At 36.9% G+C, this 20,964-nt stretch overlaps 1 protein-coding gene across 1 annotated transcript in view; it reads left to right on the forward strand.

The window, feature by feature from the left end:
- Positions 1 to 20,964, forward strand: part of ERN1 (endoplasmic reticulum to nucleus signaling 1) — a 37,349-nt gene that overhangs the window by 7,247 nt on the left and 9,138 nt on the right. The window contains exons 2-9 of the mRNA XM_075770859.1: positions 3,834 to 3,945; positions 14,065 to 14,098; positions 15,217 to 15,289; positions 16,923 to 16,995; positions 18,099 to 18,221; positions 19,063 to 19,164; positions 19,673 to 19,934; positions 20,539 to 20,617. Coding sequence (XP_075626974.1) covers positions 3,834 to 3,945; positions 14,065 to 14,098; positions 15,217 to 15,289; positions 16,923 to 16,995; positions 18,099 to 18,221; positions 19,063 to 19,164; positions 19,673 to 19,934; positions 20,539 to 20,617 — 858 coding nt within the window. The remainder of the gene's footprint in view (positions 1 to 3,833; positions 3,946 to 14,064; positions 14,099 to 15,216; positions 15,290 to 16,922; positions 16,996 to 18,098; positions 18,222 to 19,062; positions 19,165 to 19,672; positions 19,935 to 20,538; positions 20,618 to 20,964) is intronic.

The following is a 20,964-nucleotide window of genomic DNA, read 5'->3' on the forward strand; positions in this document are numbered from 1 at the left end:
ACTGTATATTACTGATACTTCATACCCAACCATAATCATGGTGGTTACAGGCACATTTTTTGTGATGATACATGCTTTATTCACTTCTCAATAAGAAGACAGGAAGAGAACATGCTTTGTGGAGAGTATACTGATTCTGTAAGATAAGAAAGTGAAAGATAAGAAAAAATTGTGCAGAGAGCAAAAAATAGCCTTGAAAAACAATCTTAGTCTGTATACATGGAAGATGTGGTGGATTTGCTATACATTGTGTTTTATTTGCAACTAAACTTCAACACTAGTCATTATATTCTCAGTGTCAAATTCCCACCTGCAATTTAAAGGAACTTCAATAATTTTCACTTCCTGCCTTTAACAGTTGTATGTTCTTGCTCAACTTACTGTGTTTCACTCTAGATGCAGTTTCACTGTATTCGTTAACTAAAATGATCAGTTTGGATAATGGAAGTTTTGGTGTATCTTTTTTGATAGAAGAGCAAACTGAGTCATTCCAGTCTTTTAACTTAAATGGTTTTGTTCATGGAGCAGGTCTAGGCTAGATAGATTTTCATGAAGAAACAGGTATTTCTTGTGTTCCCTGTGGTGTATAATGTACAGGATTTGTACTGTATACATTGTTGTATTGAAATATTGCCTAAAAATGTTTTCTGCCTTATCTGTGAATCTGATGGAAGAAGAATTAAATTCTCTGGAATAGGTATTTTTTGTTAGTACAGCTGCAGTGAAAATACACATTTGTTTGGTATGAGAAAGCTGGAATGTGCTTGTCAGAAGTAAAAAACCAGTTTATACAAAGTTGTTCAGATTTTGGAGTTTACTGTGATTTCTTAGAACTTGCACAGATATGTAGTATGCACTTTAAATGGCAACCTGCTGTCTGATGTTGGGCAACATCTGGCAGTTGAGAAGTCAGAATTGAGCTCTGCTGCAGCAGTAATGCTGTAAAAGGAATTTGGAAAGACTGAAAATAAAATAATAAACAGTATATGTTACTGGAGTCACCCAAAAAAGAAGTAACTCTATGGAAAAAATGTTCTAAGATACGGAGGATTTCCTAATAGTTGTTCCTAGTGCTGGTACCCTATTGAATTGAGATATCTTTTCATGCTTAAATAGTTTATATGTAGTGAGATCAGTTCAATCTGTAAGTCTTCTAACTTTTCTGAGCTCAAAGGCAGTTTTGCCTGCAAAGGGAAAGAAACCTGTGCAAATGCAGCTTTTTTCAGCCTCCTAGTATTCCTTGAACCAGTATCTTTTTGGGGCCACATCACAGCTCACTCACAAAATACTCGTATTGCAAGTTTGTATTCTCACTGCTGTAATTCATTGCCTCACACCAACAATAAGAGTGAAGGAATTTGTCAGTCTGATGCAACATAACACTTTAGGAGTGAGGAGCACTGACATTGCTCCGTGTCTAGGAAGATTAGTTACTGTAATTCTTAGATTATTACAATGTTATAGAGGAAGCAGTTCCTTGTTTGCAAAGAAGCCATATCTTTTGCATAAAAGCAGCTATAAAGATGTCTAGAATGCAACCCAAAGCATCCCTTCTTGTTTTTGCTCAAGGATAGTTTTATGCAGGCAGCTAGGCAATGACAGATTTAAAAAGAAAATCTTCATGAGCAGGCAGGTTGAGCCTCATAATTAGATGGCTTTCTAGCCCCAAATGCGTGTGATAATGGCGTATGGGTTGTGTCTTCCTGTTCTGGTTGCAGAATCAGTGGATCTGACTTGTTAAATGCTTATTTAAGGAGGATGGGAAGACTGGACTATAAATGATTATAAATCAGCTACCTAAGTTGTTTTGGGAGTTCATGTACAAGAAGACCTAAAGGGCAAAATTTTAATGAATTACTTTAATACAATGGCTACAATAGTTTGCTTTAACAAAAGTAATAATTTTTACGAAAGAATGAGAACTCATAGCTTTACAATACAGCTTCTCTTTGCTCTTACGTACAAATCAGGTCATTAGGCTAGAAAGATAAGTTCAGTTCTGATGAGTAACATCTCAAGCTGCATGTCTTATAGGCCAGCATGAGAGAAACTGTTATTCAGTGTCCCTGTTTGAACAAACACTGGAAAGTTTGATTCCAGATGCAGCTGTAAATATTTTATTTAAATGCAGATGTCCATGCAGCCTATATAATTTAACTACACCAGATAATGAAAATTATATTTATGTGTTAAGATACATCTTTTTTTCTGGACGTCTAGCAGTTATTTCTGATCTATGGTTTGTGTATTGTTGATATTTACTTTCATTTTTTCTGCACTGTGTGTTTTACATTTGTCTGCTCCAGCTGTCTTCATTATTGCTGGAAAAAAGCATCTATAATATTTGTAGGTGTGACCTGAAAGTTGGCTAGTTATTACTTTATTATGTTATTCTTTTATAATGGTTTAGTTGAGTTGTACTAAAAATGTATAATTTTCCAAAGAAACAGTTACTCCTATACCCATGCATTTTAATTTTACAATTGTGTATTTTGCTTTGCAATAATTCTAACATAACTGAATGATTTTTTACAATTTAAGTCATTGAAAACATTATTAATAATGTAGAATGTACACACTTTCATTTCATGAAGTGTGGTAGGTTAAGAGTTATATTTAATTGTGAAACTTCCTAAACATGGCAGGTGGCGTGCAGATGAGCAATGCAGATAAGTCTACAAATGACAAGTTACTTGAGTAATAACTTGAGACTTGGTAAATACAAATGGGTCAGTCTTAGGGTGTATGGGATCATCTTCAGACAGGAAGAGAAAACTGGACATTAAAGTGACATATTTTTTCCACTTTGTGCAATGAAACACTTTGGACTTAGCCTCACTGTTCCCATGATAATAACTACATAGTTCTGAGTCCTCGATGTCTGTGTGATGCTCTTTTAATAAAATTACATGCTCTGCAATAGCCAGGCTCAAAAGCTGCTTGTAGTATAGAAATAACAGCAGCCACCAAACAGCTCTGTACCCATATGCATAAATATGGACTGACGTGTCCCCACTGGCAGAATAATTAGAATGTCAAATTGAGGTTTGAATCCTGCAGCTGACTGCTTTCTAGGAGATACCTATGGATGCGTTAATACAAATGGGCTTTCTTAAACAGTGTTATTTACTATCTACTGCAGAAATACAGTATTGGGAGACATGAGGTACAAAAACACAATTAAGAGGCTTAACAGTGTGGATCTCCTCCAGCCTTTAAGCTGCATCTATCCTAAATATTTTACCCTTGCTCAGAGACAGCCTACATGCCTGCAGATCCAGCCTTTCTCTCAGCCACAGTCAGTCTTGTAGAATATTGATCACCTTTTAATTTTATTTATCCATGTTCTGCCTAGCCAATGTCTTTTCCTCTCTAGGGGACTAAACCTTGGCAAAAGTATGTTCTAGTTCCTTGGTAGTAGCATGGTTTCGACATTAACACTTAGGTTCTCTGAGCTGCTTTGAAGTTCCTTACGCTAGCTATCTTATTGCATAGTGTTTGTATCAATTCTTTCCTAGATCAGCCCTATCTCTGGTTTGTCCTAACTCTAGTACAAGAAGATTTTGATATAAAATTGAAAATGGAGGTTGAGTTGTAGATAGATTATTCATTTAAAGCATCTCCCAGTTTGTCTCTAGGGGAGCTTAGCACAGTAAGCAGTTCCATAACAGTGACAGAAAAAAAAAATAAATCACTGAATTCAAAGGGACAAGAAAGTTGTCCAGTCTGTGCGATTAAAAAGAAGGATGATGTTCTAGGCAATGTACTGTATGACAGTTATGAGGAAACTCTGTAAATAATTATATTCAGTGTATGGTTTTTTTCTTTTCTAGAACACCACCTCAGTAACTGTGCCAGAAACACTGTTGTTTGTTTCAACTCTTGATGGAAGTTTGCATGCTGTCAGCAAGAGGACGGGAGCAATCAAGTGGACTTTAAAAGAAGGTGAGCAGGAGATGTCCTGATGTCCTCTGCTCAGTTATAGTAATAACAGTCAAATCTATTGAAAAATCAAACTGCTGTAGGGCCTGGTAAATACTTTCTTTTCTTTCTTATTTTTGCTCTTGATCCAGAGTTAAGCTTCATATTTTCACTTGCAGTTCTTTTCCAGATTTATAGTTTGGGGTTTTTTCCAGAATGTTTAAGCTGTAGTGGTATAATTGGTAGGTATCATGTTTAATAGGAATGAACTCAATATAAGCAAGCATAGAACAGAATAGATGTCAAGTGGGAGTGTCAGCTGGTTGAACTGGTGGCAAAGGGTTTGCATGATTCTGTCTCTGGAATACCCTACATTCACTGGTGCAGTGGAAATCGTGTAAACCTCAGTGATGTTTAAGAACAGCACAGTTTTTTAAATTAAAGAGCTGTATTTGCGTAAAAGAAATTCAACATTGCTCAGTGAGTGGAAGTGATTTTGTAATTTTCATTACTGAGCAGAGATAGCTCATTCTGTCTTCATGAAAAATTCAATATGTAATACAAATTTGTTTTAGTGAGACTGATTACATATGGTAGAAGTGATAGTAGCATTTTCTCTTCACTTCAGGAAATAAATTAGAAAGCAGGTCAAATGGAAAGGAGTCACAGTGATTACATCATTCTGTCCTCTATTTTTAAATCTGATGTCAATTTAGTAGGTGAGCTGAAATGGTAGGAAATGGATTGTGCATATCTGATGTCTGCAGACCAGTTGTTCTTATTTGTGAAGCCATTCATATTTGAATACAATCTACCAGACAAAAAGTTAACTTCATAAATGAGCAAAGAATATTTTTGTATTTTCCTGAAGTATCTTGGTTAATAGGTGTGATTACATTTTCTACCTGTCTCATCTTTAAATTTAGACCTCTCCTTTCCCTGAATAGGCTTGAATTAAAAAAAAGTTATCAGCCTCCTCCTTTGTTGTTGCTATAGGCTACTGCTTACTGGGTTTTGCTTATCATTCAAATGACATGAACATACACTACATAGTCTTATCATAGAAGAGTATCATAACTGGCATTTTTTTGCAGCCAGACTTAGTAAGCTGCAAGAGGGTTTTTTGAGGAAGAAATGAAGTCACTTTGGTAACGAAAGGGATCTTGGTCAGAGTGTATTGCTCAAGGAACTTCCCTTGTTTAAAAAGAAATTGTTGCAAAACTATTGTTGGTACAGTAGAACCGCCAGACTGGATAATCTTGTTTTATAGGACTTCTTTTTTTTTCTTGCTGTCGCTAACTATGTATTATTCTGTATCTTATGTACATGAGGTATGTTCAGTTGCTTTTTGCAAAGCACTTAATGTTCATTAGTTTGTTTCTGTGTTATAGAACAATACACAAGAGTCAATAAAAAAAAATAGTTAGTGGTAGTTCTCATTGTTACAAGATGCTTCATGAGTTAACTTAGTTAAGTGTACATGGAACAAGGGCCTGTACACATAAATTGGTGAATTAATTTGTAATTGGAGGGGTTTTATTTATTTTTGCAAAACTGTATTTGTTGATGGTCACCTCGTAGGTGGGAAGCCCAACAAAGATGTGACAGTGCTGGAAACTAACAGCCCATGAAAGTCCTTACCATCTTGCTGTGCTAAATCCCTGGAGAGATTTAATAGTGCAGAATTCAGTATTAATGTATAAACAGAGGTGTTCAGTGCACTCTCTGTCGACAATATACTTGTATTGCTATAGAGAATTACCCAGTAGGAAGTTGCATGCATAGCAAGTAGTGTTCTTGCAGGTGCCATTTTACCCTGATTATCAGACAATGAACCATGCGTTGTTGTAGTTCACGTGCTTTGGGAAGTTGTGGAGTTCACCTGAAGTGCTGCAGAGGCATTCATCAGGAAGAGAACATTTTATTACTGCACTTAAGCAGCAAGGGATTTAACAAAGGGCAATTCATATACATTTTATTTTCATTGGGGGAAAAAAACCAAGGCAGTGTTCATTATCAGGCAGTACTTAAAACAAACATGAAAATCTTGCCATGTGTGGTTTGTTTTAATTTAGCATTGAAGCTTATCTTAGGTATGCAGCATAAATGAGCCAGTGGTTATCACCACAATAATGTGTTTGGGTTTCCTGCCTTCATGTACTGCTGGCAAGAAAGGCAGTCTGAATACTTGTGCTCCCCGTAAATAGGCAAAAAAGGGGGTGAGTTAGTAGTAGGACTGTCCAGCAGCTCAGAGGTGAAGATGTGTTTCCTGCAGTTATGTGTAGGGAGATTGTGGATCTGTTTGTTGAGGGTGCTTAATACCTTCATTTCCTGTCGGTTTCGATGGGTCCTACTATCTGACAGCTCTCAGGATTTTTCAGTGGCCACATAACTGATGCTGCTCATTCCCTGGGCTTTGGAAAGCTGTGATATGGTTGGAAAGTTTACATAAAGAACCCACACTCGTCCTCCCCCCCCAGTTGCTGAGAGACACCTTTGCTCCTGCTGTGGCCCCACAAAAACACTTTGTATTGGAAGGCACTCATTTGAAAGGGCATTGAAAGGGTGTGGCACGCATTTAAGATCAGAGACTAAATAAGGCTCTTAGTGCCATCTCTGATCACTAAAAGGAGCTGTCAGTTCTAAGTGACAGTCTGACAGGCTCCCATGTTTTCTGCATTTGCCACTAGCAAGGTACTTAGAGAATACGCTCAGTAAGATTACTTAGGATGAAATCTCCTCAAAATTGCTGGAAATTAAACTTCTTCTGTCATTTCCTATAGATCTCTTTGAAAGGTACAGGGATGTAGCACTGTAGGCTTGCTTTTACATGCAGGTGAGAAAGTAGGCAGTGATGGTGATGAGAAACCTGTTGGTAGGACGGAATCTGGAGAATGCTTTTCTCCTTGATGTCAGACTTTATATTCACAATTCTAATTTCAGTGTGAGCTTTAAGAATGTGATTTTAAGACTGTCCTCTTCCCTCACATCTTTGTAAAAATCATAATGTACGCCTTTGTTAACTCAAGAGTGTAGGTTAATGATCAGAATATTGCACTTTGAAATGTTAAGAATGTAATGTTTCAAACTGTACTCTTGGACAAATTATTTCTCTATTATTCTGACAGTCACTTCTGTGTGTCCTTCTGTACTGTTCAAAGTGATCTCTTTCTTTTCATTCACTAGCTCCTTGAAAGCTTTTCCGCTAAGAAATTCAAAGCAATAAGAAATAATTTAAAGTAATTTGCCAGAAAAGCATATAATATGTACAGATTTGGGTCTAGATTTAGAGCCAGCAGAAATTTTGCTATAATCTTCAGTTCTCTGTAACAATCAAAAACCCCAATGGCTTACAATCAATTTAAAAGGTTTTGATTTCTGATACCTTACTCATAACCTATGGAATTCAGTGGACTAGTCATGATGAGACAAAGATATAAAGACTGTACCTCCTAATGGTATACAGCATGTAGATTCTAAAGGGCAAATCTGAGATCTGTAAGTCCTGCTCTAATAAGAGTGGTTATTCCCAGGCAAGAAGGAATATCTTTGTGCATAGCTGTAAATTAATGAGGATTGTCAAAGCAACACAATTGTAGGACAGTAGTCTTTTCAGCAAATTCCAGAGGATAGTTTGTTAGTATCTCTAACATCGCTTACTGTAATTGCAACAGCAGGCAAGGATGACACGATTTTAAATTGGCCCGTTAGCCCAAATCTTATGGTAGGGCCTCAGGTCAGGAAACCGTTCTTTCCAGCTCATTCCAGTGGAACAGCAACTTACTCATTTGCTGTTTCAGAATCTCCCACTTCTTCTTTTCAGTCATTGGTTTTGTATGTTCTACCTAAGGGCACATTACACTGATGAAAATGTGCAACTCTATCTTGTGCATTAAAAAAGACTTGTTTTTTTGGTCAAAGGGCAAATTTTATCTTATGTGTTTGTGAAGTATGGAGAAAAGTCAAATGCATTATATTTAGCATTACGGTCATAGTTTCAAAAATTGTATATATGGCTTTTTTCCACATACGTATGCAAAATTTGGGTTAGAATTATTTCTGAATAATATGAAATGTGTTGTATACTTCTGCCCACTCACAAGGAAACGATACAGGCACAAATATTTTCTGGCCATGATGCAACCAAAACTGTATTGGGACATCTGCCTGCTGCCAAGTTAAAATCTTAATTTCAGGGAAGAGTAACTGAGCCCAATAATTTACTAGGTTACTGAACAGTCATTATGTTAAGAGGTTTTTAATAAGTGCTGTACTTGTGAATAAACTCTTAGAGTTCTAGAATAAATCTTTATAAAGTAGAATCAATGTCCTTTTAATTTTTTTTTTCTTGACACAGTTATTTTACAAATCTTTTTATTAACTTGTAAAAAATGAAAGCTTTTCAGGTCTTACAGGATAACGTTTTTGAAGTCTCACAATGACAAGGGGAGGTATCAGCAGTCTTTTTAATGGCATTTCTATTCTACTGATGCCATTGAACTCCCTGTGCTTGTGGGCATTAATATGCTTTGCTGAATTAATTTAATGAAGAATATCACTGCCAATAATTTTACTAATAGTGTGTGCATGTGCTTGTTTACACAGAGGTCTGTATTACCACATTAGAAAGTTAAAGCTATTGTGTATTGAATTGTAGGATTTTAATGTTGGAATCATTAACATACTCTGCCATAGTGGGTGCTGCAGGAAAAATAGATTGGAAACCCATGGAAGTATCTATAGAAAACTCGATCTTCCCTTCAGTACTGGAGATATTTACAAGACGGTGTCCTGCTTCCTAACTCACATACCTCCCCCCCCCAGTTGTTTTGACATCTTTGTTTTCTCAGTCTAGAAAGTGGAAAGCTTTCGGACAGGATATCAGACCAAAAGCTTTATGTAGGACATTGCAAGAAGTTGGCTTGTCCTGTGCTACAGGGAATGGAAGCTTAAGGGAGAGGCAGATGTATTTTTATCACAGTTTTATCACATTTTCTCTATAAAGTTTTTGTTCCGATACAGAATACTTACTGCTTTGTTCAGTGGTTATTATCACTGTTGTTGGTATTGGAACAGATTGAGCCTATTAGAATGACTTACCTAATTACAGGGAACTGCAGTTCAGGAAATTTTGAAAGCAAGATTATGTGATTACAGTCTCAGCATGTTAACACTTGAATGCTGAGCTGCTGAAGAGAAGGTAAGGCCTCAGTTCTCTGACTTTTGCAAGAACTTTTTGTGTTTGACCTGCTGTGGAGCAAAAGGTGACTTCAGCTTTAAGACAACTCATTCTTTTGCTAGTCTGTATTCAAGCATATGAAAACTATTGTAAGACCTGACAACAACAAATTAAACTCAAGATTCTCCTTTTATCTCAGAGTGAGTTCTTATTTCAAAACAAACTGAAATAGAGTTGGAATATGTCCCAAACCACATGAAAGTGAATGTGAAGAGTTCATTGTCTGTCTTCAAAGTGTCTTTGCAGAGCTACAACCGTAGTTGAAGATCATGAAAGTGTTAAGAAATGAGAAAATTTACATTGCCCCAGTAGATAAAAATGTAGAGAAATGGCTCTCCACAGTCTGTCTGTCCAGGTGGATGGTGCTAGTAGTGAAAGGAGAATTCACTTCAGAAAATAACTCCTCCATCAGTTTGTGTTCACATTGTGAATAGCCTCATGTATGGAAATGAACCAGGTATTGATACTAAATGCTTTCTAACAGTTCATATACAACACTTAAATGTTGCAGGAAGCCATTAGAATAATCAGTGTTTTGGTTCATGTGCCAGTAAGTACTAAAAAAATTTTCTGCTGCTTTGTAGTAACATCCTAATCTGTTCCATCTACCTCTTTTTTATCACTGTTAGTAAATCAAATTTCAGTTACCGAGAAAACAAGTAAAAGCAGGATTTTTTTCACTTCTGATGAAGCACTGTTGTTCTTGATATTGAAGATGTGATACTAAAGAAAAGTTTGAGGACTTTCTCGTGAGCATGATGCTTCTGTACAGCACACACTGAACAGCTTGGAACATGTCATAAGGCTTCCATTCATGTTTTCTGATATGCAAGAGTGCCTCAGAAAAACTCACGACAGAAGTTGAAGAGACATTCATGACATTTCTGGCATCGTTTTTTAAAGTATAGGATACATTTGTTGATTAAAGTGTTACAAATTACATTTTTCCAACAGCTTTCACAAATACAAGCTTGGGGGTAAGAGCTTAATGCAAGTAAATATTGCACATATATATGTGTTCTTTCACTATTATGGTGCTATGTGGTCAATATAATCATGCAACACTTCTCAGAGCTTTGAGATAGTTTGAATCTGCTTTTTAAAACATAGATTGCCCAGTCTTAGAAAATTAAGTGAAAACCAGTTATTAACTCTCTTGCAAATGTCATGGACAAACCAGGATCGGTTGCTAGAAAACATAATCTACCTTTTGAAATTTCCTGTAATTGTTCAGGTTTTTCTGAGCATTCTTTGAAAAAAACCTGAAATACTAATATGTTTGAGGAAACCACATTCTGTCCTGTTGTGCTGTAGAATACATGTGGTGTTCTGTCAGTAACAGTGCAGTTAGAAAGTTTGGAACTTGATTCAGATAGTACTAGTTTGATACTGTAATTTCATATAACAACTTCACACCTCCATTTAATTCAGAGAATAAGCAGTCCTTTTATTAAAATTAAATGTAAAAGTTTCTGAAGATAATTTGGACAAGAAACTATTTTGTTATGCTTTGCCTAGGCTGACTAGAAAGTGATTTTAAAGAAAACCTGCATTACTGTACCTAAACAATGTATATGCAGCCAGTTATCACTTCAAAAACAAGTTGTGCAGCTTTGTTATCACTAATGATCATTTGAGATGTTTGTAGATAGGATGAAGTTGTTGGAGCACTGTGGGTGAAGGTTGCTGTTGTTAGCAGTAATCATCACCACAAGCGACAGTTTTTTTACCACTCTCTGTAATCAGTTCATCGAGAGACTTGCAAAGTTTATTTGGCTTTTGCCTTTAGCAATGCTTGTAGCATTTGCATTAAATCTTACTTCAGATGAGGCAGGTGCCATTTTCTGCTGATTTATGATGCTGTTTTTTTCACAAAACCATGAGAGTTTCCCTTCCCACGAAGCATTTATGATTGTAAAAACTTTAGGCTATGGTCTTTAATGTCTCTTTCTTCTTTTAGTTCATTTCACCTAGACTTATGGATACATTGAGTATATAAACTTGATACAAGTAACTGCTTTTAGTAGTTCAACTTAGCAGTTCAACTCCAGAGTTGAATCACTTTATATAATGGTCAGCTAATGCTTTTTTTCTTTCTCTCTTTAGTAATGGAGAGATGATGTTGTATGTCACCATGGTTTGCATTAGATACCGGAAAGCTCATAAAATACTTGAGGCAAACACTGAGAAATAATTGGCATATAAACAACTGTAAGTTTGGAGTGGGGGGAGTCCCTCCCAACATATCCTGAAACCAGTTTCTTTGCACAAGGGATAGAAATGAATTGCTGGATGTAGTTAGTGGAATAAAGGTCTGACTAAGCAGCGTGATCTGTAGACACAGATACATAACGATGAATCACTTAGTTCTTTTGTTTGAATGTTAATTATTCTTAGGGCCTTTTGATGTGTACTTGGGTTCTCAATAAATTAAATGGAGTTTGTGATATGATGTGGAGCTCTGCACTTGCATAGCATTCCTGTCTTACGTCAATGAACAGTGGTAATGATGATAATTCATCATTAAGAGAAAAATTGCTCAAGATAGGAGACAGATAGCAAGACTACCTGTGACCACATGTCAGTGCCTAGGACTTGTGAGAGTACCAGGTAAATTATGTCAGCATTTTTGCTGCCCTACATGTGAGGCTCCAAGTAGAAGATAATATGACTAGGCTGTGTCTGTGCCGTCCAGTGGGTTTCCTCCCAGAGCTGGCACACAGCTCTGCAGGGTCCCTCCATTAGAGGGAATTTGCTGTGATGTGGAGGGAGCCTGTGTTTGATGCTGTTCTTGCCAGTGCAGTGGTGAGTAACCATGTGATGAGGGAAATGGGTAGAGCATGGAACTTGACAAGTCTGCTCCCTGAGCAGTGAGTTTGCTAGGCATAGTATGATTCAGTGCTTGAGTAGTGCGCTGCTCCCTCTCCAGTTATTTGGCTTGTTCCCAGAAGCTTAATATGCTTTTGAGTAGTTTATTCTGACAGCTTTGAGGATGTATCTAGAATGTATTTTAGGCTTAAAGAGGGGAAAAAAAATGTAGTTATGTTTTGAACAAAGCTGCTTTGAGAATGTTTACTATTATAAAAAGAAATTGATGAAAATAAGAATAACTTTACTGTTATTCCTCATATTGTGCTTTCTGTCTCTGATATTATATGTGCATCATTTGGTGACTATTGTTTTCAGCTGCACTGCTATTAGAGATTTGTTTGGCCAGGGGTTTCTTATGTTTTTTAATCCGTTATATAAAAACAAAGGGACATGCTCCTAGGCTTTTGTTATCAACAAACCCAGCAGTTCATGTGGTGCAATATACTGCAGAAGGGTGGAGGCTTTGTAAGACCCATGTAGTGAACCCTGAATTTCTTGTTCTTGTCTTGCTTAGCTCTGCAAATATCACAGTGCACTCAAGCTGTCCAGAATCTGTGCGAGTTTCCCAATCAAAGGCTCTCAAAACATCATTTGTTTTGTTCTTATTTCCTTCCTGTAGCATTACGATGTTTGCATGGAGACAGAACAGGTGAAAAAACAGTATTTGTTTGCTTGGTCATCTTTCGTCTTCTTATTCAGGCTTATTCTAGTGTAATGGTTTGATTTCCCCTATGGAAGTGAAAATACCTTGCATCCTCTTGACTTCTGAGTTACTTTCTGCCAATATATCCATAAATAAGCACACATGTTTGTCTTGGAAATTGTAGAGTATTTCTTACAAATCTGGGAACTTTTGTGGTTTTCGCATCAGGATTGAAAATCCCATGATTCAGGATTTTTTGAGGCCTCAGTAATTTTGAGGTCACGTCACCTTACATTAAAATCAAATTATTGTTCTTAATTTATCTTTTAATATGTACGGATTTAGACTTAGCATTGTCAGTTTTTATTTTGTAACTTTTTTTTGTTGATGAAAGCCAAACTGTGATTCTGATCACTCAAAATACCAACTACTGTGAGATTGTTTCCACACATTTTGATTTTTATGTAATGTGGATTCTTGCATAAACTTTAGTGGGGAGATTATTTAAGTGAAAAAATCAGGTTTGAGGGAATTTTGAATAGCCCTTGGCAGACTTCTGTTTTCCTTTTCAGTGACATGCCGATCACAGAGGTTTTATCTTGGAGTAGGAAGTGGAACTAAGTTTTTCTGACTTGCCTTGGTCTCTTGCTCTTAAGTCCTTGGCAGTCTTCCCGTACCTTTCAGTAGTTATAGCACTAGGCTTTCAGTCTGTATGTTGCATTTTAAATTAAATGCTGAATTGGCTAAAAAACGTAGGCTTACATGCCTGATACACGAGGTACCTGAGACACAACATAGCAAAACTTCATAAAATACAGATTAAAAAATATCAAGAACATACTTTTGTATCCCTGTTCTCACAGCGTCTGCAAACTGCCATTAGCTGTAGCTTGTTTTTAAGTAAAATTGTTTGTTGAAGCCTGCGCAGTTTCTGCAAGTTATGGTCAGCTGCCTCCTGGGCAGCCAGTGCCCAGCGATCACATGCACGTTTTGGAAGCAAGAGTTTTTATTAGCAGGTATACAGGCCGTTCTAACAGGCTCTATATGCTCTGTCCAAATGAGAAATAAGGAGAAAACTCAAGATGGAATACAGTACTGCTAGCTTTGCCAAGTCTCCTCCCAGGGGTCGCTGGGGAGCAGTGTGGATAAAACTGAGCAAAGAACTTCAGAAGGTTTGAAACTTCTCAGGTGCTTTGTACTTTCCCATTTTACAAACTTAGTTTCATGACCAAACAAGAGATTGAGGCTGCTGAGATGGCCCCTTTGAAACTCCATGCATTGGTCTTTCAAAAAGGAGGAAGTTGCTGCAGGCCTGACTTAATCCTGTATCTAGTGAGTTCAAGGAATTGAATTGCCGGTATTATGACTTTTTCTTTCTCTGTTTATGCAGATCCTGTACTCCAGGTGCCAATACATGTAGAAGAGTAAGTCTGTTTCCTTTATCTCATTTACTGCTTGTTTGATTTTCACTGACATCTTGAAATTTGGTTTAATTTGAACCAAAATAATCTGTGTTCTAGAAAAGTTGCATACCTTGCATAAGTCAGTTTAAGGTGGTTTAGAGAGCAGATACAGAAAGAATATAATTAGCTACATATAATTTTTTGTAGCACTAAGGAGAAACATCCTGTCTGCAGACTGTTCTTGCAAACCCTTGCTCAGGTTTAGAGATCAAGTGTGCTAGAATCTTAATTGAGCAGCTTTGAAAATGACAAGAACAGCTAGGGAGTGATCTCTGGGGTTTTTTTGTTCTTTTTTTCTTCAAATAAAAGACTAAAAATAGTGAAGCATAGGAAACTCCAACCACCACCACTACCAGAATCTTCAAATGAAACCCTCAAGCTGTTACTTCAGAGTAGTTCCTCCAGCATAGCAATCTCACATTTAACTAGAAAATTTGGGCTTTAACTTTATGTCTCTGAAGTCAGTGGTAACATCCTTTCTTTTTTGTGGTGGTGGGTTTTTTTGGGGGGGTTGGGGTTTTTTTTTGGTTTACGTTTTTTAAATGTTGGGGTGTGTTTGGGTTTTTTGGTGCTTAGTGTGGGGGGTTGCCTTTACCTCTCAAATTTACTTAGTTTCAGCAACTCTTGCCTGCCTTATGCTCTCTGTTTGTTTGTTTGGCTTGTTTTAAATTCCGTGGCATTTTAAAAGCATATAGATCTTGTTTAAAAGCTTTCAGCCAAGTGATTGCTTGCCACATTTGGATCTTTGAATTTTCTGCCCAGGGAAGTGGTTGGGTCACCATCCCTGGAGGTATTTAAAAGACATGTAGATGTGGTGCTTAGGGATGTGGATTAGTGGTGGACTTGGCAGTGCTAGGTTAACGGTTGGACTTGATGATCTTAAAGGTCTTTTCCAACCTAAACGATTCTATGATTCTGTGAAACTTCTTTATATTTTTTCATTTTCACAGTTAATAAATGAAACTTCAAAAAATGGATAACACAAAGTAAAAAATGTAATGTCAGATGAACTTCTCTGTAAAGCCAGGACTGACCATACTTGCTTTCATGTTCATTTATAATTGCTGCTTAAATTCTAGGCCAGCATTTCTTCCAGACCCAAATGATGGCAGTTTGTATACGCTTGGTGGCAAGAATAGTGAAGGTTTGACTGTAAGTATACTTCTTAAATTCTTCCCTCTGATAATTTTTAGAAAAGTGCCCTAATCAGTCTCACAGGAAGGATAAGTCCCCAAGTGAACTTTCCGCTTTCTTGACAGTACCATAAAGTTTTGTAGGCTTTTGTACTGTTTAATGGAAGTGTACCAGTTTCTTGGAAAAGCTTGGTCAGACTAGGCAAAAACCAATGTCCACTGCCTATGCCAACTGATACAAATTTTTGGAATGGCAGTGCCCTACATTGTGTTGCTAGCTCCTTTGCAGAGTGAAAACATACTTTATTTTATTAGAGCAGAAAGCTGCTGCCTTTCTTGTGATTGTCAGGAAATAATTTCCGCTTGAAAATATCAACAACATGTATGTTTTGTCCACTTGTAATATTTTTCTGTAACTTGCTAAAGTAATGATGATGACAAAATTTATGTGGTGTTATCCAAATGCTGAATAATCTCTGTATGATTTGATGGGAAAGGTGTACCCAGAATGATACAAATCAGATATGTCACTTTCACCTAAATACTTAATTTTCTAAAACCATCTGCCAAAAGGCAGAATTAATGTGTCTTCTATACTGACACCTTTAGAAGATGTCTTCATAAGATTTAGTAAGCAGACAACAATGCTGAACCTTTTCAAAATAGTCACCAATCCATGTAACCCCCAAATACTAGCTAATGTTTGACTTTTATTTTTAAACTTTGTGGTGATACTCAAATGTTTGGCTTCCCACAAGTTTCTTTTCTCTGCCAGCTGCTATGATTTCCCTTGAATATTGTTAAATATTTTAGTATTTACTCACCACTCCCCCCTCCCCCAGTACAGCTAGATCATAACTTGCAAAATTATTGTTGGTTCTTTTCCTGGGTGAATCTAGGAAGCAGCAATCTATTTTAATCTATTCCTTTATTCTGTTAATCACCTCTCTTTTTGAATTAAAATAATTTAATTTCTGTTTAAAATCACTATTGTAAAAGTTTTAAGCAAGAGGAGAGTAATTTTAGCATATTAAGTAAACTTAGCAAAGGCTTGATCTTTATTGTTCGTGCAGCTTGTCCATTACTCTTGTGACCTCATCCCAATAAAAGTCTCTTAAAACTTCATAAGGATCATCGCCCATTCTGTAAGTGCAGTACAGGCTTGGCAGTATCTCAATGCCTCTAGTCAGAGATTCATGCTTTGCCCTCTCAACAGTTTTGTGTGAAGATATCTGGCCTTTATAAATGTTACTGTACAGTCCTGTGGAGAACCATTTTATACCTGTTTTAGTTGAGGCAATTAAACCACGGTATGTTGAAGCCCAGACAGTTTATAAGTGATGATGTTACACCTTAAAACCACAGGCTCTTGGCCTCCAAACCTCTCAGCTGCAAGTAGTTCTTCCATTCTACATGCACTGCTCCTGTCATAAACTCCCTGAGGCAGACTTCTCTCTGTTTTGGGTTTCCAGAGCAGGGCCTTGACCTGAAAGTTTGAGTTCTCAGGCACTGCAGTAATACAAACAAACAATAAAAAAACTGCCATTTGCGATTTCCGAAGTTTTCTGACCATCCTTTTCTGTGAACAAATGTGAAGACCATCAGACCAATATGAATAAGCTTTTATTGTTGGGTTGTTTTTTTTTTCCTAGAAACTTCCATTTACCATCCCAGAGCTGGTGCAGGCATCTCCCTGTCGCAGTTCAGATGGGATCTTGTACATGGGTGAGCTCAAATTTAGTCTCTCTTAGACCGTAATATGTTCAGTGACTAGAAAATGTAGAGACTCCCAGACAGACTGCATGGAAATACGCTTTACTTTACGTAGTAATTATAGTTTTTCATGAACCTTTCTGATAACAGAAAATCTGATTAATATAAAATTCAATTACTGTTTGAAGATTAAAAACCAACTATTCCTGAAGGAGAAAATAGCTTTTCTAAGCAGTCAGTAGCCTGTATGGGCTTTTTTGGTTTCTTGAGATGCTCTCTCTCAACAAAAAGTGACTTCTACTTAAAACTTCTTGTGCTTATGTCATTGACTGTCTGGTAATTGTAATTGAATTAGAAATCCCACTGCAACACAGTTAGAATTCCTCCATTATTGGAGATACAGTCAGTGCATTTATACTACAAATAACAACAAATTTATGGCTCACTGCTCACTCATTCTAATTGCAGATGGATTTGGGAGGAGAAAGGGAGAAGGAAGGACAGTTATGACTTATCACAACAGTAAATGTGTGAAGGATCAGGATGAACTTATTTTTTTTAAATCTCCTGAAGGGCAAATACCTACTTCTGGTTCTCCATTATGTGTCTCATCTCTCCAGTAAAGGAGTAAAAAATGTTTATTTGAAGCTTCTAAACAGAACACATAGGTGTTAGTGTCAAAGAAATATTTAAGGTCATGGCTCACATAGTCTTGAGTGGGATGTCAGGATTACAATCCTTAATAACTTTGAAATGTGTAGACCCTCATAATTTTTTCCACCTACTGTCCTTCAACATTAGCACTTCTGTCTCCTCTTCTGCTAGCTCACAGGTTCTTCTACACTCTGAACTCTGTTAGATTTTATCAGTGTGAAAAAATAATTCAGCCAGTAGTACTTAACATTCTAAATACTGTGTTTACTTTTTATTGTCAGCTGGAATTGGCCAGTAGTACTAAATGATGAAACTAAGCCTGACTATAAGAAATTGTTTTATTAAAAATGCTTTATTCATGCTAAGTTTATGAGCCTACTAAAGAAGAAGGACAACTGAAAAGCTTGATGGAAGTGCAGTTTTTCAACTGAATGGTAATGTGTCTTAAATTATGATTCCAGGTAAGAAGCAGGACATTTGGTACGTGATCGACCTCATGACTGGGGAGAAACAGCAAACCTTGACTTCCTCATTTGCAGAAAGTCTTTGCCCGTCAACATCCCTCCTGTATCTTGGGAGAACAGGTCATATGGGTTTTTTTCTGCAGCTTAGAAGAAAATTTGATTTTGTCATTGTCCTTAAAGTTTAGGATCATGACAAATGACTTTGTGATCAGTTCACGTTTTCAAGTTTATTTCTTAGAAAAACTTCTGTGAATTACGATTTTTAGGCTGTACACAGAAAAATTATTCTCTCTTTATAGCAGCAGAAGGATACTGTTTTTTTAAACTTTGGCAGTAGGCATGGCCCATTGTTCTTCTTGTTGACTAAGTGGCATTTATATTCTATTTAACACAGTGCATTCCAGTAGCAGCTGTGACCCCAAGTTTGCCCTGTAATGTATAAAAACTGTTAAACGAAAATGGAGATACAGCATATCCACTAAATTACAAATGCAGTATTCTAAATAACTGTTAAAATTAGACCAACGCTATATAGGTGTAGACTAGTAAAAAGAAATAAGTGTTATAGACTTGTTCTTTAACTTCTGTGTTAATGTGTCCTTTAAGTGTGATAGTTCACTTACAGAACACAGTATGCTGAATCTTAGAATGCAGGGATTGGAAGTGTGTTAGTGAAGCGAAGTACATCAGAAGCAGCTGTGCAATAAAAACAAAATGCTGGTAACGTGGGCAATGACTGTCTGCAGGGCTTGTTCTGAGGTTCCTGTAGATCAGTGTATGAGTGGATCGGGTATTATCTTTAACAGCTATGAAATGTTTATCTATCAGGAGTGTTGGGAAAATGAAATGCAGAGCACAGTATATAGCATGTGTGGTGTTTTGAAAGTGTCTCAGATTTGAGGTGGTTGATTCTATTCTCTCATAGGTGTTTTTGCTTCACAGACTGTATATTTTTTAACAGAGTACACGATCACGATGTATGACACCAAGAAGAAGGAGCTGCGATGGAATGCCACCTATTTTGATTATGCAGCTACTCTGCCTGATGAAGACATAAAATACAGTAGGAATTTAATTGCTGTCTTTCCCCCACCCCCCATATTGGCCGTGGGTTTTGCATACAGGCAAAAATACTCTGATTTTTTTCTATAATTAATAGGTCAGGCTGTCTGTCTGATTTTTGTGCAGTTGATACGCATCTGCCAGTTTTTCTCCTTTACATGCCGTAATACCTAGAGCATGTTAGGTAGCTTTGAACTAAGGTAAATTGGTAGCTAAGAAGGTACAGCTCTTGAAGATACAACTCTTTAAAATGTAGTGACAAATGGCAGGAGAGGAAGCAAACCTAAACTGTGGTGCACACTCAGAAAAAGCTATTGCAGTGCTATTGCATTGCAACTGAACTTTTATCAACCTAATTCTGACCACTGCTTTGCTGATCAGCTATTCTTTTGCAATGTCAGGTGTAATGGACTCCACAGTTAACGTAAGGCTTGAACTGTTAATATGTATTAGTAAAATTGCACGTCTGCAGCAATCCAGATAATCTCCTGTATATTTGTATATTGTAGAAATGTCCCACTTTGTGTCTAATGGAGATGGACTGGTGGTGACCGTAGACAGTGAGTCTGGGGACGTACTGTGGATTCAGAATTACGCTTCTCCTGTGGTAGCTTTTTACATCTGGCAACGTGAAGGATTACGGAAAGTTATGCACACTAACGTGGGGATAGAAACTCTGCGATACTTGACGTTCATGTCTGGGGAGGTTGGACACATTACCAAGTGGAAATATCCTTTCCCAAAGGAAACGGAGACCAAGAGCAAACTGACGTGAGCATGAATATTCCTGTTGTTCTCACTGTCTGTTTGACAGAGCTTTGTCATGAAAACCTTCTTTATAAACATGCGTTAAAGATTGTTCTACGAGTTTCAAGATGATGAAAAGAATACATAAAAGCAGCTCTAGTTCTCCAGCCATTATTTTATATTGTATTTGATCTTTTACTGTCTAAAGCCAGAGACCAAAAAACCCCAACCAATCATAAACTTAGGAAATGTATATTCGTAACTTTTATCAGAATAGTTTCTTATGATGTGGAATGGAATTGTTCTTTATAACGTGAAGCCCTTCACATGATAAAAAAGCCGCATAGCATTTTGGTAAATACCAGTTATTGAATAATGCAGAAATAGGACATGAGTTCTGTCAAATGAGTCGTTGTGGTGTGAATAATCAACTAATAGTGCTTTCATAATTAAAAAGAATGGCTTCATAGTACAGCAGTACTTAAAACAATTTTACAGATCCAGGCTTTTCAAGATATGAATATTGATGATGTGAGAAACTCATGCAGGACTGTGTTGCCAGGGTTTTAGCTAAGATGGTAAAACATCCATTTGTCCACTTCTTTCTAACCTTTCTGGTTTTTTCCAGACCAACTCTCTATGTAGGGAAATACTCCACAAGTTTGTATGCATCGCCATCCATGGTGCATGAAGGAGTAACTGTTGTGGTAAGTTGGGAGCTGCAAGAGTTGTATGACACCTGCTGAAAAGTGACTTTACAGAGTTAGTACTGTCCTGGCTTTAAAAAAAGGTTGAAATGGAAACATACATAAAAATATATTTTAAAAAAGACAACTTTGCCATAGTAAAGTGGCAAAGGGATCCAATTAAAATAGAAAATTAAATACTGAAGGCTGTACCTCTACAGAAATTTGGTTTTGAAATGCAGATTGCTATCAAGAAATGCATAGCAAATTAAATGTTTCATGAAACAATTAACAGTAAACCTTAGAATGCATGACCATATTTCAGGAATCATTTCAAATGCTGCAAAGTAACTGTAGCTCATCGGGAA

This window comes from Balearica regulorum, chromosome 18, assembly GCF_011004875.1.
Source record: "Balearica regulorum gibbericeps isolate bBalReg1 chromosome 18, bBalReg1.pri, whole genome shotgun sequence".
NCBI classification, from domain to species: Eukaryota; Metazoa; Chordata; class Aves; order Gruiformes; family Gruidae; genus Balearica; species Balearica regulorum.